General features: G+C 33.2%; 1 protein-coding gene across 1 annotated transcript; it reads right to left on the minus strand.

The window, feature by feature from the left end:
* Positions 1-1150: 1150 nt before the first annotated feature.
* On the minus strand, positions 1151-21269 carry LOC111506575 (ATP-dependent RNA helicase DDX54). Its single transcript, XM_074177547.1, has 11 exons — positions 20999-21269; positions 20777-20944; positions 20276-20631; positions 20038-20206; positions 9076-9286; positions 8778-8992; positions 3995-4198; positions 3622-3938; positions 3430-3565; positions 2438-2582; positions 1151-1389 (listed from the first exon to the last, which is right to left on the minus strand). Exons 1-11 carry the CDS (start codon positions 21182-21184, stop codon positions 1208-1210), a joined length of 2289 nt encoding a protein of 762 aa, XP_074033648.1. The 5' UTR covers positions 21185-21269; the 3' UTR covers positions 1151-1207.
* Positions 21270-21739: the final 470 nt, after the last annotated feature.

The following is a 21739-nucleotide window of genomic DNA, read 5'->3' on the forward strand; positions in this document are numbered from 1 at the left end:
GGGACAGGTGGTTAACGGAAAAACTCATTTCAACCTCATTCAAACTCATGATATTTCCTTATTGAACTACTTTTAATTTTTTTGTATCAATTCGAATAGTTTTTGTTTCAATCCTCACAGAAGTTTGTATATCTATTTTATTCTCGAATACACTTGTCACATTATTTTTTTAGCAGTTGAGATGCCAGTTAATAACTACTTCCCTCTCTTAATCAAGATCAGAACTACAGATTTGTAAAATTCCAATTTATAAATTCACTATTAGTCCCTAGATGGCTTTTGGTAAACGAACAATTTCACGAAAATTGAAAAGTTTTCAATACTGCCATCTATTAGTTAGTGTCCGAACTGAGAGTCAATTCCAAATTATATTTTACAGATATTTGTACAAGTTTCGACACTTTTACTTTTCGTTAGATGGCGCTTACGTTCATATGTCAATAGGCTGTATTTGTTATTTTGAAAGTTTGATAGGAGAACCTCTGGCGTAAAGTCTAACTTGGTTAGTGAAAAACTAGTCGAGAGACTTCTCTTTCAGTTTTGGTACAAGCTAAGCGAAATAAAAGTTTTAGTAGATATTTTTTAGGTTCTGCCATCTATTAGTAAATGTCAGCCTGAAATGTTCATTTCTGTTAGTTCAGCCATCAGTCTTTAGATGGCGATTAAATAAAATAAATGATTCCTCAAACACATTAGATCAGAGCCACAAAGGAAGATTTCCTTCGATTTAGTCTTTTTTCTCCGTTAATTAAAAATACTTTTTTCAAATAATATGAAAATTTGACATTTCCGTTCATGTATTAGCTAATGTCTCAAACAGCTTTTACAGAATTTTACACGACTTTCACTATCATTCCCTAGATGGCGCCATATTGTTTTCGGATTCGAAAAATACGCCATTTTTATCAAATTAGTTTTCAAGATTTGTTGCAGAAAGAACTTTTTTTGAACAAGTAAAAAGAGGAGTTTCGTTTCTATAAAGATTATTGTTCTCAACAGTGACGTTAAATGTTGTCATGAAAACGCCAACTTGAAACACGCGTCGAGAAGAGTATTGTAGTTCTGGTATTTGGGAAAAATGTTTGTTTTGGACCAGATCAGATGAAACATCAACATTTTATACCCAGAGAGAAAAAATAAAAGCACAAAAGAAAAATAAACATTTCTTTATATTGACTTATAAAAAATCTACATATTCTCTTCTGATTTACTTCTTTGGCCTACTTTTCCTTTTTCCTTTGCCCTTCTTTTTCTGTCTCTGTTTCTTCTTTTCCGAAAGCATCTGCGCCTTGACGATCTGATCGGAATTCTTCAGTTCCGACTTCCTTTGCTTAATCTTGATTTTTTCATTATGCCTAGCCCAATGTGTGTTCGCTCTCCTATGCAGTTCTGTGAACATTGAGTTATTAATACACATTTCAGGAAATTTAGCAGAACTAAATCAAATAAGAATTGATTAATTTTTGGGAAAGAAAGTTTTTGGCTTTCTACTTCCATCTTGATACAAAACAATGTGGGAATCTTCCAAAGAAAGGAAGGAAGTAATCAATTTGGAAGTAAGTAACTCTATACATGGATGTGTAGATCATGCAAAGAAGTAACTTTCAGACACAAACTGGAAGAAAGTCCCCCTGAAACAGCTACTTTCATATAAAAATTGAATTACACGAAAGAAACAATTCTTTCGAAATTCTGCAACCGTGTTAGGAATCACACGTTAAAAGGTAAGACCTCGTTAGTCCTTAGCTCGCACAAGTTTCTCAATCTCTGAGAGTTGACGTTCGTATGGGGGCGACAGCTGATTAACGGAAAAACAGATTTTGAACAGAAATACTTTTATATGAACACTGAATTACATAGAAGATACTCTTCTCTACTCAGTTTGTATTCCAAACATTCGTTATTGAATAAAATCAGATATTATTTCACAGGAGTTCTATTTTAAATGAATGGTAAGAAATTGCACTTACATGGAACACTGTCATCCTCACTGGTATACATCGATGTTTCGCCTTAAGACACTTGCCCCAAGGCTCTTCAGTAGCAAATTGGATAACATTATAGTAAATACACGCAATTAATTCATGAATTACGATTTTTAATGTCACGGAATAAGCTTGATCTGCTTATGTCATCGATGACATTGTAATGACATTCATTCACCTATTTTATTTAATCCCAGTCAAGCGGAATCTTATTTGAATTGAAGGGGTTATCTTTTTAGGAGAGATTAATTGATCTACACATCCATGTATAGAGTTACTTATTTTCAAATTGATTACTTCCTTCCTTTCTTTGGAAGATTCCCGCATCTTTTTTTGTATCAAGATGGAGTAGTAGAAAGCCAAACACTTTCCCATAAATCAAATAAATTCTAAGAGAAATAAAAATAAAACAAGATCTGTGGGATGAACCTAAAGAGAAAGTGAATACGTACCTCTTTTAGGTTGTTCCTCGTCACTATCCTCATCATCGTCTGCACCAGCCTTGGTCTTTTCTTTCCACTGGGCGTAACGATCGCTTTTGTATGTCGCAGGTATCCAAGCCCCTGATTCAGTCCTTATTTTACCACTTTTCGCGCTCTGAAAGAATATCATGAGAATTCTATATACATCTGTAGTCAGTCAATCAAACAAATCATCACAAATATATTGAAATATAATTCAGCTATGACAGTCATGGAGATCACAAATGAAATTCAACATCAATGACTGCATTCACAGGATCCCATAACATTATTTGTGACAAAGATTTTCCACAAAGTATTTATGCCGATCTAGCAGAACTATACTTATGATCACTTTTGATGCACTTTTTCAGAAAAGTTATCTATACCTTGGCCCAAAATTTTTCAATAAGTTAGACGGCACAATGAGAGAATCTCCTAATATTTCGATTTTTAAAGCACGATTGAAAGCCTATCTCATCCAAAAAAACTGCTACACCATCAATGAATTTTTTGCAAATCAATAATTCTTCACTCTAGACGGGCAGCTATTAGTAAACAATTTACCCTCTCATATGTATGTTGACTATAAATGTTATAAATTTGTATTGTAATATATTTATTATGTTTTACACCCCATTTGTATGTTAGACGGTAAATGTTTTTAAATTTGCATTGTTTTATATTTAATATGTTTTACACTCCATTTTTTTAATTTGTATTGTATTATGTTTATTGTGTTTTACACACTATGGACGTCTTCCTTGTTACTGTGTACTATTTTGTGAAAGAAATTTTATACTTTTTAACGAGAGAAGTTAATAAATATTATTATCATTATTATTATTATTATTATGAGATAATCCCCTTTAGTAGGTATAAATTGACATATTTGATACCGTATAGTTGATCTACAAATGAAAATATTTTTTTCTAGTTGAAAAAACCATTGATGAAGAATGATCAGTATAGTTTTCACTTACCGGTAAAGCAACCATTTTCTTTTTCTTTCTGTCCCAAACTTTCTGCTGCTTGTGCATCCTCAGAATCTCCTCCGAATCTCCCACTAAATCGAGCTGAGCCCGAGTCGCCTCTTTCTGGAAATTATTCACGGATAATCTGGAAAAAATCAACACAACATCTCATGCCGAGCCGTTGCTCATAAGATCTCTTACCCTTGCTCGGTATGTTGATCCACAGGAGCGTAAGGAATGTAATTCTCGTCCACGGTTTTTTGTTTTTTATTCTTCTTGTACAGCACTTCCATTTTTCGCTTCTTTGGTAAGACGACCTTCGAAAAGGTTCCTTCAATATCCTCAGAGTTACTATTTTGCAAAGTGTGCGAATCCGATTTCGCCAACGACTCCGTTTCGGCTATTTTTTGCTGAACCAGCTGATGGTGGGCGCTGATTTTGTCTTTGTGAAAGGCCCTCTTCTGTTTCATCGTTTGATACTCCTGAGATTTGTTTTTGCCGCATATTTCGAAGATTGTCTGAAAAGTAAGCACCCTCTTGAAAATACTGATCACCAACGCTAATTTTTACTCACCCCCTGAGGTCTGTAGTTCTTCATCCTGTCCAAAAGATTCTCTCTGTCGTCTTCTAATCCAGAATTGTTTTTTTTGAATACAGAATGAACAGAGCAGTTAGATAAAGGCAGTTCCTTTATCCGTCGATTGCTGTCTGAAGAAGCGGTTGGTCTGGATCTAAGATACTGTTCATAACCTCGATCTGCAATTGCCCTCAAATTAACCTGGAGAAAGAATGTTGATTAGGAAGGTTTTTCTTAGCAAAGTATGTTAAAAATCATCAAATGTTCAATTTCCAAGGTATGTTCAATAAAACTGCAAAATTTTCCCCTTTCAAGTTTTTTGCATTCCTTCATTCGCCTCACGCTTTTTTAAACTCCCTTCCATTTTCTCGCTATTACATTTTTTCCGTTCTTCCCTTTTTGTGTTCTTCTCTCTACTTTTTTCAACCTCACCTATTCAATCTCCACATTTAATCCCCCTTTCTAAGAATCTATTTATTTTTATTTATTTTTTTATTTATTTATTTTCCACTGAGGTACAGTATGTACATATGGTATGTCAATAACTTAAAATATATAACAGTGTGATACGAATAAAATAGGTAGGTATTTCATTTATCATATATGTGTATATACATATATGCATATATACACACATACACATATATATACACACATATACACACTCACATATATAAACATACACACACACATACACATATATAGACAAGACACGTATATAAATTCCTTAGTAAAAATATGGAACAGGCGTCGAAGATAACACTAAATAATAGTAAGAGAAAAAAAATAAGTAAAATCATTGCTCAACGGAAATCATCTTCCAGGAATTCATCACAACTATAGTAACATTTTTGCAGCAGCTTTACTCTACTATGAAACACTTTATCAGAGGTAATTTGTTTGATCTGCTCTGGTAATTTATTATACAGATTTATGGCATTATACAAAGGGGGCTTTTTATATTTCGTTGACTTATGACTTGGAATACGCAAAACATCACCATGACGTGTGTTGTAACTGTTTGTTTCTAGTTCATGGATGTTAGATCTAGCAAATCCTATACATTTAATAATGTATATGGAGGGAGCCGGTAATAATTTTTCCCTAACGAATACTGGTTTACAGTTGTCTCGGTGTTCAATGCTGAAATTAGTCTAACAATGCGCTTTTGTGCTACGAATACTCTGATGAATTCATTACTGCAACCCCATTTCACTTATTTTTCATTTTCTTTCCAATCTACAAAGTCCATTTCTCAAGTATTGAAAATTATGAACCCTAAAATTCTAATTTCCCCCAATTATTCTCTTTCCTATTACACTTTCACTAGTTCGGACTTCCATTGTCTAATAAAGGGGTCTCCAAACTTTGAAGCCTTCGGTCCATAATGATTTTTTCAGTTTGTTCCAAGGGCCAATTTCTGCCCTTAACTATATTTCTAGACTAGGATAGTCGCAAAGTGCGTGACCTAAGCAAACTTACGCTTTTTTGCATTTCAATTATTATTGTGTATTGTGACACTTAACGACATCTAGTGGCGAGTAGTGGTACTATGTACTATCTTTTTCAGTTACCCGCTAGGTGACATTAGGCGTAAATAAATATTTGGAATAACCGCGTTGGTTTGAGAAAGTTCTGGTTCTAGCTAGTGTATTCCGATCACGTCGAGATGGCAGTAATAATTGCATATAAAAAGACTAGCGGCGCAACTGCGAGTTAGTCTGCGTAGGAAAGGCGAAGGAAGCGAAACTGTCTATTGTGAAATAAAGTAACACCCGTCAATAAAAGTATTTTAATTTGACTTATTGTTTTTATGAGTGATTTGTTAGTGTGGAAAAGAAGTGAAAAATCGACAGTGAATGCAGAACATTCCAAGAAAAATGGAACTTTCAGTATTTTGTGATCGAGTCCAATAATAAGGCGCTATGTTCAATTTGTAATGAAACCATAGCTGTTCTCGAAGACTATAACATTAAACGACACTATGGATCGAAACATCTTCAAAGTTACTCCAAGTATACAGGAAGTTTGCGAAAAAAAAAATTTGAAGCTTTGAAACGCTGACTCAAATAGCAGCAATCTTTGTTTACCAAAGCGAATACTGAACAAGAGTCTGCAACTCGTGCCAGCTTTCGTGTGGCTCTTGAAATCGAAAAACGTGGCAAACCATTCACCGATGGAGAAATGATAAAAGAATGCTTGATGGCAGTAGCCGAAGAAATATGCCCCGAAAAGGTAAATTTATTTAAAAGTGTCAGTTTGTCAGCAAACACCGTGGCTCGGAGGGTGCAAGACATCGCAGAAAATATATCATCTCAACTGTCTGACAAAAATGGACATCATGAGTGGTTTTCTCTAGCATTGGATGAGTCAACGGATGTGTCAGGTGTTGATTTTTATTTGTGGAGTAGATAAAAGCTATGAAGTTTATGAAGAACTTCTTGATATTGATAGAATTCACGGCACGACAACTGGGGCAGATATTTTTAAGGGAGTTGAAAATGCCATTAATAAAAAGAACCTTCGATGGAGAAATTTCAAATCTATAACAACTGATGGAGGCAAAAATATGTATGGTAAAAATAAAGGAGTGGTTGCACTTGTGTCAAAGGCTGTAGAAAATGATGGTGGTTCAAAACTATTAGTCTTACATTATATCATTCATCAACAGTCATTGTGTGGAAAATGTTTGGATATGTCTGAAGTTCTAAAACCAGTCATATCAGTTGTTAACTTCATCAGATCCACTGGGCTGAATCACTGACAATTCCGCGAGTTTATTCAACAGATTGGAGAAAATGATTTACCATATCATTCTGCCGTACGCTGGCTTAGTTGCGGAAAAGTCCTGAAGCGCTTTTTTGAACTTCGAGCAGAGATCGAAATTTTTTAAAATGAGAAGCAGCGCCCTGTTGCCGATTTAGAAAATAGTGAATGGATGTGGAAGTTAACCTTCTATGTCGATTTGACGAATCATATGAACGAACTGAATTTGAGATTGCAAGAAGAAAATCAGCTTCTCCCTGATGTATACACCAATATCAAATCCTTCAGGCAGAAAATAATACTATTTGAATCGGAATGACGTAAAAAATGTTTCACACATTTTGAAACATGTGAAATATTCAGCAACACTACAGATACTGAATTTCCTGTCAATTTTGCAATCGAAACTTGGAGTGCTTTGAAGATAAATTTTGATACTTGTTTTTCAGATTTTGATGTCATTGCGAATGAAATTGAGCTTTTTCAAAATCCTTTTGATTTTGACATTGAAACCCTGGCTCCGGAAGTCCAAATGGAAATTATTGATTTACGGTGCAGTGATATGCTTAAGAACAAATATCAAAATTCATCTTTGTTGGAATTTTATGAGTCTTCCACCGGAACAATTTGATGATTTGCATAAATTTGCTCGTGGGTTGTTTTCTGTTTTTCGTACTACTTACTTGTGTGAGAAAACGTTTTTCAAGAAGAAGTACACAAAGAATGTTTACAGATCTCAATTAACCGATAAGCATTTTAAATCTCTTTGATAATTGGTACAAGTAAAATTTATCCACAACTACAAAGTATTGTCGGTGGAAAATCACAACTACATAAATCTCATTAGTGTTTTTGTTTTACTGTGATTCATTTCAATTATTTGTTAGTTATTAATATGGTTAAACTTAGATACTTAAGTTGAGTTTTCTTTGTCATCATTTCTGTCGATAAGTTTTACCTTGCAAGTAAATAAAACCGAGTAATTATCATTCTGTGTTTTCTTGATGACAGATTGATGACAGTAAATCACTGGCTGTCGCGGGCCGGATTGATGACACTGGCGGGCCGGATTTGGCCCGCGGGCCGTAGTTTGGAGACCTCTGGTCTAATATATGAAATGATTCGAAATCCCTGAAACAACTAAAAAAAAGAATTAAAAATAAATAGCTGCAAATAGCAATTATATTAAGCAAAAAAACTGAAAAGAAATGATAGTGAAATAAAATACAAATAAAAATAAAACAATTGAACAAGAAAAAATAATAAAGAAATACAAAATGAAAATAAAGATAAAAATAAAAAGGTATTTATTTTCATTTTGTATTTCTTTATTTTTTTGTTCAGTTGTTTCATTTTTACTTGTATTTTATTTCACTATTATTTCATTTCAGGTTTTTTGCTTAATATAATTGTTATTTTCAGTTATTCATTTTTAATTCTTCTTTTTTAGTTGTTTCAGGGATTTCAAATCATTTTATATAGTAGACAATGGAAGTCCGAACTAGTGAAATTCATCATGAAACATTGTCAATCACCTTCAAACAAACCTATTACACTTGTTATTTAAATCCACCTTTCTTCCCCTTCTATCTATCCTCTCGTATCTCTTTTTAATGTTGCATTTTCTTACTCTTTGTGGTTGCAGTTGTCTCATTCTGTTCGCTTCTTTCTTTTTGTATTCCCTCTACAGTTTTTTTCTCCATTGCTATATTGCATATTTCGTTTTACTTTATTTTGAATTTCTGACTCATCATTTTACAGTCTTCTTTCCCCGACTTTTGCCTCTTTTTTTCCTTCTAAAATCACTTTCTCTCACCTTCTCTTCTAATTGAATGTTCCTTTTTACATCCCTATTCCTTTAAATTATCTCTAATCTTTAATTTTTTCCTCTTTCTTTCTTTCTCTACCATCTACTCTCTTCTTCACTCCCCCCTTCTTCTACCAGTCCTGTCTATTCATCTCCCCCCCCCTCTACCCTATTTCACAAAACTAATTATTATATTTGTGGCCTTACCAATTCTGTATGAGTTTTTTGTAGAATTAACAACGAATCTTGCTGTTCCTCCAGCAGTTCCTGAGGTATCTTGCCTACGGCACCTTCTTGATTACTTGGCGTGGTGATCGTCAGAGGGCGCCCCAAAAACAGGTGCAAATCAAGGAGATACGCGTATTCGTCTGGCGACACAAACGAATACGCTATTCCAGAACGTCCTGCCCTAGCGCATCGACCTAGAAGTATATCATAGTATCAAAGTTTGTCTGTTTCACCAATAAATTCATATAATTTATCGTTGGGCAGTTGAATTTCTCACCTACTCTGTGCACGAACAGTTTGGGTTTGGCGGGAAAGTTGAAGTTTATGACGTTATCTAACTGAGGGATGTCTATACCGCGCGCAGCTACGTCGGTTACTATAAGGACTTTCACTTTTCCCAGGCTAAATTTAGCGGCGTGTATTTTCCTCGCAGACGGATCCAGATTCGAGTAGATGTAGGTGTTGCTAATGCCCACTTTATCTAAAACCTAAAAATCAGATTCAAACAATCACAAATTCTTCACATTGGTTTTATTCTTTGATCTATCCCGGGCATTCGATACAGTTGACCACAGTTTATTGCTTGAGAAACTGTATAGAATGGGAATAAGAGGAGAAGCCAATGAATGGGTAGCATCATATTTATGTCAAAGGTCGCAAGTAGTAGTAATAGATGAAATATCACAACCAGCTTCTGTCTCACTAGGAGTTCCACAAGGCTCAACATTGACTACGTTTCTCTTTATAATATTTATGAGTGATATTGAAAATTCATGTGTATCTCCACAAAAAACAATAATATATGCTGATGATAATTATCAAATAGTAGCAGAAAATGAACCTCTCCTCTCTGTTCAAGCTGCAAATAAAACTGCTGATGAATTTTCACAATGGTGCAAGTTATGTATATAAAACCCTCCTTTATGCTTATTCATCAAATGCTGACTAAGTTATAATAAACTTATAAAAGCTAGCCATCTTGAAAGAAGAGTCAGTTCTGTTAGTACGATTGTCAGAGTAACTTCTGTACAATAAAGTCTGTAAATCTAAATAAAGTCTTTTTAAAAAGTGGTTCCCGTGGCCCGAAACTATAATTGGCGCAGTCGGTAGGATAGTGGAAGAAAATCGATCCTGAATTTTCTTCAGTACCAACTGTTTGTCCACTACAAGAAACCAGCTTCGTCCACCAACCACCCACAAAAAGGACCGGATCGTCAGACTCAGCTACTACAGTCCTCCAGGAAAGAATACTGACACACCATCGAGGTAAGTCGAGTTTTCCTACCTGATTCCAAAATTTCCTTAAATCTTTATCGTAAATATTTGTGGAAGTTTCGGAAAAGTGATTATTATAATCAAAAAACGAAAGCAGACATCATTTTCTCTTATAGCAATTGAAATTGGTGACAGGACTATAGAAGTCACGTAGATTAAGAAAGACAATTTAAATCCTGATTTAAATTGAAGCAATTAAGTGAAAAACGCCGAATCAAAATTTCATACATTCAAATCATTTTTCTCTTTCCTCACTCATAGCAAACAATAAATGCATAGTGTTCACTAAATAGTAAAACAAAGAAGCTAAAGAATAACTTGCTGCTACTTATATCATATGCTTAATAGACAGAAAATAATCTATTTATATCATACGCTGATATAAAGAGAGTATCAATTTCACACACACACAACGACGCTTCAGAAATATTCTTGTGATAAACTTCGCAATATTATTACCGTGATTCTTTTCTGAATAAATGAAGAAAGCAAACTCTTATCTTGAATAGATTCGCTGAGTAATCTTTTCCGATAAGATCGCGACAATAATACATGACCGAACCTGAAATTGAAGATTTAGTACAGTCGCTTGTCTCTCTATCCGTTTCAAATATGTCCACCGAAATTAATTATACTTTATTTAAAATTTATTCTGACACCATACCTTTGTATGATGGATCTCCAGACACCCTCGAAATTTTTATAAATGCAATTGACAAATTTCATAATAAATATTATAGCGCTGACGATACACTAAATCAGTGTATCTTGAGTATTATTATTGGTAAACTCAGAGATAGAGCACAATTATTGATTGGTGCAAGAACGGAATTAAACACATGGATTTTAATAAGAAATGAATTAAGAAATACATTTGGTGATAGACAAAATTTAGATAACCTTGAACAACAACTTTTTACACTTGTCCCTAATAGAAACGAACACCCCCTCGATTTTGCGAAAAGAATACAAGTACTGAGAAGTAAATTAATCTTTAAAATTAATTCTATTGCCGCTGTAGACCCACAGACTAAAGCGATATATATTCGTCAATATCAATCACAGTCTTTGAAAGTATTTATGAGAAATTTAACTATTAGATTACAAGATAAAGTAATTGTTCAAAAACCAGATAGCCTTGAAGAAGCAATGAATTTAGTTTTGGAAGATGAAAATTTTAGACAAACACAAAATATGGTTTTTCAGAATCGCTCAAGCACTAACGTTCAAAAACAACACCCACCAAAACAAATAAAATCAAATTATAGTAATTTCCCTGTACAAAATTATTCACACTTACAAAATTTTCAACAAACTAACTTTAGAAATCCTACACCTTCTACTAGTCAAATGCCAAATAGACCTTTTAATAATTATCAACAATTTAACAAAAAACCACAATTTCCAAGCCAACCCATAAATATCCAACCTAAACAAGTTCAACATAAATTTTTAACGAATAAACAAGTGTTTGGACCACCCCAAAATGTGTTTAAACCAACAAATAAACCTGATACTAGAATCATTCAACCAATGTCGACTACTTCTAGAAATCCTACGGTTAGTAGATCAAATATGCCTTACCACCCAGCAAATAACCGATCTTTTAGGCAACCCCCAAGACAAACCTTTATAAGTGAAGAACTTTACAACCATAATGATGACAATGAATACGACATGACACTAGGTTACCCCATTAACCAATACCCTGTCGAAGACCAATACCCAATTGAAGACCAACACCCTCCAGATCAATATCAATTAACTGATGAATTAAATGAATATCACTTCACTCCCCAAGAAACGACTGAAATAACTGACTCAAACACTGAATACGAAGACGAAAATTTTTACAAACCGCCTCCGATAAACAAGACGGTATAATAGAACTTTATTCAGGCTCTATAAATGGATTACCTTATATACAAATCCAAAATCCCCCTATCAAACTACTAATTGATACCGGATGTCATACTTCCATGTTAAGACCATCTATTGTAGAAAAATATTATCCAGACAGAATATTCAGAGAACCCTCTCAGTTAAAAACTTCATTAGGTGAAAAAGAAATTCAATATAAAGCTATTATCCCAGCTTTTGAAGAATTTCAAAGCAACTATGAAACGGAATATATTTTATTCCAATTTCATGAATTTTTTGATGGAATTTTAGGTTTAAAAGAACTTAAAAATCTTGACTTAAATATCGATTTTAGCAATCAAATCTTAAGAAATGAAATTGTACAAATCCCTTTCTACTATAGACAGCCTCACGAAACTTCTTTTACTATCGAAATACCACCATATGAAACTTTAATAAAGAAATACCCTGTCGATATCAGTGAAGGAGAAATAATAATTCCAGAGGGATTTATTGATAAACTATACGTACCTGAAACAATAACTTATGCCAAAAATTATCGCGCAACTTTCGAAATTTTTAATAAAACTAATAAAACTATCTCTATAACAATGAATGAACCGTTCCCATCCAACCAAATAAATAAAGAACAATTTGAATTTTATAATATTGAACAAGCCTTACCTGAAAATTATAATAATAATTCCATAACTGATATAACAAGTAAAATTAGGACCGACCATATGAACACGGAAGAAAAAAACGCAATTTTAACAGTTTGCAAAGAATTTTTAGACATATTTCATGATGAGAATACTAAACTTTCTTTCACAAACAAAATAAAACATGAAATTAAAACGACAGACGAAATACCAGTACACACTAAATCCTATCGGTTTCCTCATTGCCATAAAGAAGAAGTAAATAAACAAATAGAAAAAATGTTGAATGACGGAATAATACGACCATCATCATCATCTTGGAGTAGCCCTATTTGGATTGTACCGAAGAAAGCGGACGCCTCAGGAAAGAAAAAATGGAGAATTGTCGTTGATTATAGGAAATTGAACGAAAAAAACGATTGATGACCGATACCCCATTCCTAATATCGAGGACATACTGGATAAACTAGGGAAATGTAACTACTTCACTACTCTAGATTTAACTTCAGGATTTCACCAAATAGAGATGGAAGAAAATTCTATTGACAAAACAGCCTTCAACGTAGAACACGGCCATTACGAATATGTCAGAATGCCGTTTGGATTAAAGAACGCTCCAGCGACGTTTCAACGAGTTATGGATTACGTTTTGAAAGACCTAAGAAACAAAATATGTCTCGTCTATATGGACGATATAATAATTTTTTCGACCTCCCTTCAGGAACACATCTCTAATCTAAAGCAAGTCTTTAAAGTATTAAGAGAAGCTAAATTGAAAGTACAATTGGACAAATCGGAATTCTTAAAACAAAATGTAGAATTTTTAGGACATATTGTAACACCCCACGGTATAAAACCCAATCCGAATAAAATAAAAGCAATCCAAAATTTTCCCATACCAACTACTGCTAGAGATATTAAATCATTCCTTGGTTTGCTAGGATATTATAGAAAATTTATTAAAGATTTCGCGCAATTAACAAAACCGCTAACTCAATGTCTAAAAAAAGGAGAGAAAATCCTTCATTCTGCCGAATTCCTAGAAACCTTCGAAAAATGTAAACAAGTTTTAACTAATGAACCTCTTCTTCAACATCCCGATTTTAGTAAACCTTTTATCTTGACAACCGATGCTTCTAACGTAGCAATTGGAGCTGTGTTATCACAAGGCCCTCTAGGTAAAGATAAACCCATCGCGTATGCCTCAAGAACTTTAAATCCCGCAGAACAAAATTATTCAACTATAGAAAAAGAATTATTGGCAATTGTCAATTTTACCAAATACTTTAGACCTTATCTTTTTGGTAGAAAATTTACGATTGTTACCGATCATAAACCACTCCAATGGTTATTCAATTTAAAAGACCCCTCTTCAAAATTAGTAAGATGGCGCCTAAGATTAGAAGAGTATGAATATAACATCATACATAGAAAAGGAAAAAAGAATTCTGTTGCTGATGCCCTATCCAGAATTGAACTACATCCATTAGAAAATTATTCTTTACTAGGAAATTTCGATACGGAAGAAGACCGTTTAGAAGATTTCGCAGAATATTGCGTAGATGAAAACGATAACCCTGAGATTGATGAAATTGCCAAAATAGTGCAAGAAATAGATGAACTCGCCAATGAAGAAGTCGAAAAACATCAATCAAGAGAAGAACCCCAACCCGAAAATTACCACACAGGACATTTTCAACCAGCTAAAGAAAAACAAAAACTCCCAGAGGAAAAGAAGATTAAAATACTTTCAGACATAATAGTCGTACCAGCCCAACAAGAAGAACCGAAAATAAAACACTCAAATGAAACACAACATTCTTCGCAAGAAGACCCGATTTCAGAAATCCCAATATCAGAGCAACCATTAAATAAATTTAAAAATCAAATATTCTTAGTTCAAAGTAATGACATAATTTCACCAAAAGTAAGCATAACAAAACCCTTTGATAAGACACGTTTAAAAATCGTAATATCTAAGAGAAACATTGAAAACGATATAGTAAAAATCTTTTTAGAACATTTGAAACCTAATACTGTTTATGGCATAATATTTCAAGAGGAACTAAAGAATGTAATAATTCCGATAATCCAAAAACATTTTAGAAACTCAGCCTTCAAACTTGTTCAAAGTAATATACTATTGAAAGACATTTTGAAGAAAAATGAACAACAAGAAAAAATTAAATACCATCATGAAACAAAAACTACACATAGAGGCATAAATGAAACAAAACTGTCTCTATCAAAAGTATACTATTGGCCTAATATGATTCAAGACATAACAAACTACGTAAATACATGCGTAACATGTCAAAAATCAAAATACGAAAGGCACCCTAATGTCATAAAATTTAACCCAACACCAATTGGAGAATACCCGTTTGAACATATTTATGTTGATGTTCTATCACTTGATAGACTAAAATTCCTAACAATTATTGACAGCTTTTCGCGCTTTGCACAAGCATACCCCATACAACTAAATGCGACAGACATCTTAGATGGTTTATTAAAATTCATATCTCATTACGGTATTCCAAATAAAATAACCTGCGATTCTGGCACAGAATTTAAAAATAACTTGATTGAAGATTTTTGCAAACTCCATAAAATTATGTTGCATTACATCACCCCAAAAAACCCGAACAGTAATAGTCCGGTAGAACGTTTTCATTCTACTCTAATTGAGGAAATACGAACTTTAAAATTAGAATTTCCTAATCGACCAATAACAAAACAAATGTTGTATGCGATTCTAGGATATAATAATACTGTCCATTCCGCAACTAAATTCACACCCTTTCAAATTATTAAAGGTAATGTAGAACACCAGAGTCCTTATGATGTAACGTTAGAAAAGATAACCTCAAACTATATAGAAAAACATTCGAGAAATATGAAAATATTAAAAGAAATAGTAGAACAAAACAATGAAAAAGCCAAGAACCTATCTAAAGTAAATTCCAACAGAAATGACCCCCCAGAAATTGAAATTAATAAAAATACTTTTCTTAAAGAAACTCCTCGAAATAAATTATCACCCTTATATAAGGAAATTCAACCAAAAAAAGATAGTAACTTTAAAATTGAAACTTCTAAATCAAAATACCATAAAAGTAAGTTAAAGCCACAAAGAAAAATCATTAAGAAACAAATTGTTTCAGATGACAACGTTATACCTTCTACTTCTCGGAATCCTTGCGACGACAGGACAAGACATAATAATGACGAGGATAAATAACCCTATCCTTCCCTTTTCCCTTGGAAAAGCAAGATCCACTACACAAAAACATACGTTTATAAAATACATTGACTTAAAACAATTTGATTCTCCCCTAAACATCTTAAATAATAATACAAAAACAATCGCAGAATTTATCTTGATCAAAGACCCTTTATACCCACAACTACACCACATGTATAATCATCTGAATTATTTGCTAGACACAATCAAAGTGAAATTAATCAATATTAAACCTCAAGAAAATAATCGATCGAAAAGGGCACTTATTAATATAGTAGGCAGAACAAGTAAATGGCTCTTTGGTACTTTAGATGATGAAGATGCAGAAAAATATAATAAAGCAATTTTCACTTTGGAAAAGAATCAGAACATGCTTCACCATGATTTAGAAAATTACCTAACTATCACAAGAAAATTTATGAACGAAACTACGAATAGCTTACAGCAAATTGTTAAAAACCAACAATTAATTGACGAACAAATAAAAAGTATTGTCTTAAATCTGAATAAGTTCACGCTATTCTTAAGACTTCAAAATTCTCTTGATACAATGATAATAGATTGTCAAATTATATTATCAATACTTAATAACATTGAAGATTCAATTTTATTTGCAGAATTAAACATCATTCATAGCACGATATTACCATTATCTGATATCGAAGAATTATTAAAGATAATGTCAAACCTTTACAAAGGCAGTTTACCAAACTTTAAAAACATTCAGTCGTATAATAAATTACTAAAAATTGAAATTAATTATAAAAATGGAATTATTATATTTGCAATTCATTTTCCGATACTTCTTGAAAATGTTTATGATTACTTCCATTTGTTCCCAATTCCAATACTCAACCAAGCTATCGTTCCTTTAAAACCCTATATAATTCTTAACTCGACTTACCATCATTATGAAGATGAACCCTGTACGAGAATTGAAAATACCTGCATATACCATGTTGACAACCAAATGTCAAAAGAAGATTGTTTACCGAAATTACTAATTGGTAAAACCGATCATCAATGCCAGACGATTCAAATTCAATTAGACCAGGACATAATAGAACCTGTCAACGATGCCTACATGATTATTATCCCCATTGATAAGATCATGATTGAGAAAAATTGTAAGGAGCATGGATACGAAAATATCAGACAACCACAGTTGATCCATATCCCACATAAATGTAACCTCACTGTTAGAGGCGAAGTTTATTCCAACGACGCCACTTCCGTTCAAGGAAACCCTCTACAGTTACCCGAAATAGATACTATCCAGCTACATCCTGAGAATAACCCTATGAAAGTTCCTGAAAGAGTAAACCTCGACGAACTAACCCGACTTCAGGACCTTGCTGAAAAAACCCAATTACATCGACTAGAAGCCTTAGAAGAAGACAGCACTTCTTATACTTTAATGTATATTTGTATATTCATATTTATAATACTTCTTACATATTTTATTTTATATTCCAAATATAAGAACAAATTCAAATGTTTTAAAAGGAAAAATAAACAAGAAAATATTCATTTAGAAAATGTTGATGAAAATAATGTTAACGTATTATTTTCATCTTAGGGATGGAGGAGTTATGTATATAAAACCCTCCTTTATGCTTATTCATCAAATGCTGACTAAGTTATAATAAACTTATAAAAGCTAGCCATCTTGAAAGAAGAGTCAGTTCTGTTAGTACGATTGTCAGAGTAACTTCTGTACAATAAAGTCTGTAAATCTAAATAAAGTCTTTTTAAAAAGTGGTTCCCGTGGCCCGAAACTATAATTTGCACAAATAACGCTCTACTTGTTAATGTAAATAAAACTGTTTTCATGAATTATCGACAAAAGAATCTTACTAACGATCATTGTTCACTAATAAAAATACCTCACAGATCTATAGAGCAGGTGAATCAATATAAGTATCTAGGATTAGTAATTGAACAGAAGTTAACTTGGCGAAAACACACAGATTATCTAATAACAAAACTGAGTAGAGTCTGCTTCATAATAATACAACTACATGGAACAGTATCTCTAGAAGTACTCAAATTGGCCTATTTCGGATTAGTACAGTCTAATATCTCAAATGGGTTAATATTCTGGGGAAACTCAGCATACCTAACAAAAGTGATTGTTATCCAAAAAATGATAATTAGATGTATAGCTGGCATACATTGTAGACAATCATGCAAGACAGTTTTTAAAGATCTAGCTTTTTTAACACTACCGTCTTTATATATTTTGCTCATAACTATAAATATCAAAAGAAATGAATCAAACCATACAAAAAACAGTATGATACATGATCACATTACTCGCAAAGGAAATGAAATGAGACTACCTTACTCACGATTAGCCCTTGGACAAGACTCGGCAAGCTAACAAGGAGTTATATGTTAAAACAAAGCAACTAGGTTACTAGGAAACGTTGAAAATTACATAAAAAAGCGTTAATAAACCTTCTCCTAGAAAATGCCTTTTACAATGTCGAAGAATCTTTAGATTTGAAAGTATAAGCTGCTTTTTCTTCAGTTTGTGTGACTAGTCTGATAAATATTGTACCAGTAATGTATATGTTATATGTATATACGAAGAACTTTGGAAAGATTTTCAAGAAACTAGGTATAAAGGTGGTTTTTAAAACAAGTCATACACTACAGAGCCTTTTGGGAAGTCCAAAAGACAAAGTCGAGAATTCGGAAAGTCTGGAATTTACGAAATTGAATGAAAGCACTGCGATGCAAAATATTATGGACAGACAAAAAGATCTATAAAAGTAAGATATAAGGAACACATAGCACACTTAAAATATGGAAGACCTGAAAAATCAGCAGTCGGCCATCATATTTTGCAACAAAACCTTTCCATACACTTCAGTTCATTAGGATTAGTTAGACAAGTTAACAACAACAGGCAACTAGATGCCTATGAGAGTGTAGAAATAAGTAAACACAATAATATTATGAATAACAATGACGGACCTATACCAAAGAGCATACTATATAGCTTGTTAAAATAAAATAAAATAATGTTGATGGGTTTACTGATTACTACATAAGGACACATTGGAAAAATAAATTTGGATAGGCAATATTGTGAAATTAAATTTTATATTGCTGAAAATTGTTTTATATAAACATATATTGTAAAATAATAGATAAGGCAAAATTGTAGAATTAATTAAGGTTGGTATACCTGCATGGTTTACCTGTATGGGTTACCTTTATAGCATAAATAGGATTAGCTCGCACTAATTCTTAGTTTCAATCTTCCTCTTTGAAGATGATCACTTGGTGATCGAAACACGTGTTGAGGTGTTAAAAACAACGATTTGGTGTTGGAAAAAAAACTCCAGTAATATTCAGGATCTTTTTCAGTCTTGATTTAAAAATATGAACATTGGGGGATGATTTTATATGATCATCAAGAATATTATAGAGCTTACAACCAATACAATAAAAATTTCTTTGATACAGAGATGTGAGATGAAAATCAGGCTGCAAGAGATTTCTATGACGGGTGTTATAGCAATGATTGTTATCTATTGCAAACTTATTTTTATTCTTATTGATATACGTGCAAGCTTCCAGTATATATAAACTGTTAATACACCAAGAGTTATAAAGTATTGACGACAAATGGTTCTCAATCAATCAATCAAAATATACTTTATTGTCGAAAAAACTCTTGTTTTGTAAAATTCTTGCAAACTATAATAGAGTCTGCTCGCTAGAAGTTTTTTTGTGTATTTTCTGAAGCTGTCAATACTATCGTAGCTATTTCTAAAATGAGACGGTAAGTGATTATACATTTTGACACCGTTATAGAAAATGGAGTCCTTTACTAGGGATGAAGAAGGCAATGGTAATTTAAAATTATTTTAATAATATATATATTATATCAATACTTTCCATAATTTGAATTGCATATTTTTGAAGAATGAAGATCCGATTCATACAGGCACTGTTTCCCCAATTCAGTATATCATACTTCATGTGGGAGTGAAAAGGTGCAAATCGAAAATTACTTGCAAGAGTTTCACCTCGTCACTACAAGTTATTTGTATTTTTGAATAACACAGGTGATCTTTGTTTGGAGCGCCATATTGAGAAAATGTTGTTGTTATCATATCATTTTATATATTTTGGTTCAAAGTTATATGTTTATATGAAAACTATAGTAATAAATACGCACCTCATGCAAATATTCCACATGATGTTTCGTAGCAGCAAAAACAACAGTTTGCTGTTGGGAATCGATAAAAGACTTCAGGAGTACCAACAGGGCTGGTAGCTTTTCTTCGGGCCTCAATGTAAAATAGAAACATTTCAATTCAGTAGGTAGTTTCGATTCAACATCCAATCTAAAAAAAAAGGAAAATTTGACCACCTCTGTCATGTTTACAAATAGTTTTCATATATAATAAACAAACCTCATTAAAACGGGATCACTCAAACCAGCTTTCGCAAATTCAACTAGAACTTTAGGCAAAGTAGCAGAAAATAATACGGTCTGCCTCGTGTCAGGCAGCCTACCAATAATATCAGTCAGCTGCTCCCCAAGACCCATTTCGAAAAGGCGATCAGCCTCATCAAATACCACATATTCCACACTGTTCAATTTGAGGTCCATTTCAACGCAGACATGTAAAAATCGTCCCGGAGTGGCTACTATGATGTCTGGATTACCGTGTATGGCTGAGAATTGGTTATCCATCGAATCTCCTCCAAGAATCACAGAAGCTTTCAGCCCCATGAAGCGACCGATTTCCTTTATGAACTTGAGAGTCTAAAATTCCAAATAATTCTATCAGTTTACTTTTTAAAACAAGGTCAGTATAAAAAAAAGTAATAAGTTATTGCAAAAAATGGAACAAAATTTTACAGAAATTACACTTAAGCTCGGGCAAAAAATAATTACTAATAATATTGACCTGCAGAGCCAGTTCTCTTGTGGGAGACAGTATTAGAGCTCTAGCTCCTGCTTTAGCTGACCGAACCTTCAATTTCTCGAACATTGGGATGAGAAAAGCTGCTGTTTTCCCACTTCCAGTTCTAGCCATCGCTACCAAGTCCCTGCCTTCCATAATGAGAGGAATTGTCTGAAAATCAAGTATTATTGGAAACGAAAAACAGTTAAAAGGCACGACTGTTACCTTTCTCTGGATAGGGGTAGGTTGCTTGTAACCTCTTTTGATGATACCTTTGAGAACATTGTAGTTGAGGTTCATGGACTGAAATCCTCCCGATTTTTTGTTTCCTTTTTTTTTGAGACCATCGTCAGCATTATCATTCAAAGCTACAGAGGCCGTGGGATCTTCAAAGCCAGGCACATCAACCATTTTGATCAAAATATTTTTAACATATGAAATGAACACATTACCACATACAAATATCTTTAAATATATAGGTTATGTTACAGCTGTCATAAGTAACAACCACAGAACTATAACTTATTATAGTTCTGTGGTAACAACGTGCTATTACTTTCACGCCACTTAGCGGACATATTCAGTAGTTTCAGAAACAGAATTCTTCACTGATCACCAACAGAATTTGATTGCGTTTTTATTTAGTTCTGGTTCAGTATGTTTTGTTCTAACTAATTTTATTCGAGATAAGTAATTTCGCCAAAAGTTATTCGTTCTGTGATGGTATTGGATGATACCTGACAAAAATCCATAACGTATTTTTGTCGAGACTGACTCAATTAGAGTGTCAACAAAACACCACTTTCATCTATTCTAAAAAAAATTATGGCAGTTATAACAATGAGTATAAGGAATAGTCTATATACAAAGGTTGGAGTTCCGTGGTGACTGTGGTAGTGGACGAACGTACCCATAACGTCCGTCAACAAATGTTTAGCTATTTACACCATGGACTTCCTCTCCGAT

The sequence above is a fragment of the Leptinotarsa decemlineata genome, unplaced genomic scaffold (genome assembly GCF_025532065.1).
Source record: "Leptinotarsa decemlineata unplaced genomic scaffold, Ldec_3_MD MMD2_tig00002974_RagTag_RagTag, whole genome shotgun sequence".
In the NCBI taxonomy this organism is placed as follows: Eukaryota; Metazoa; Arthropoda; class Insecta; order Coleoptera; family Chrysomelidae; genus Leptinotarsa; species Leptinotarsa decemlineata.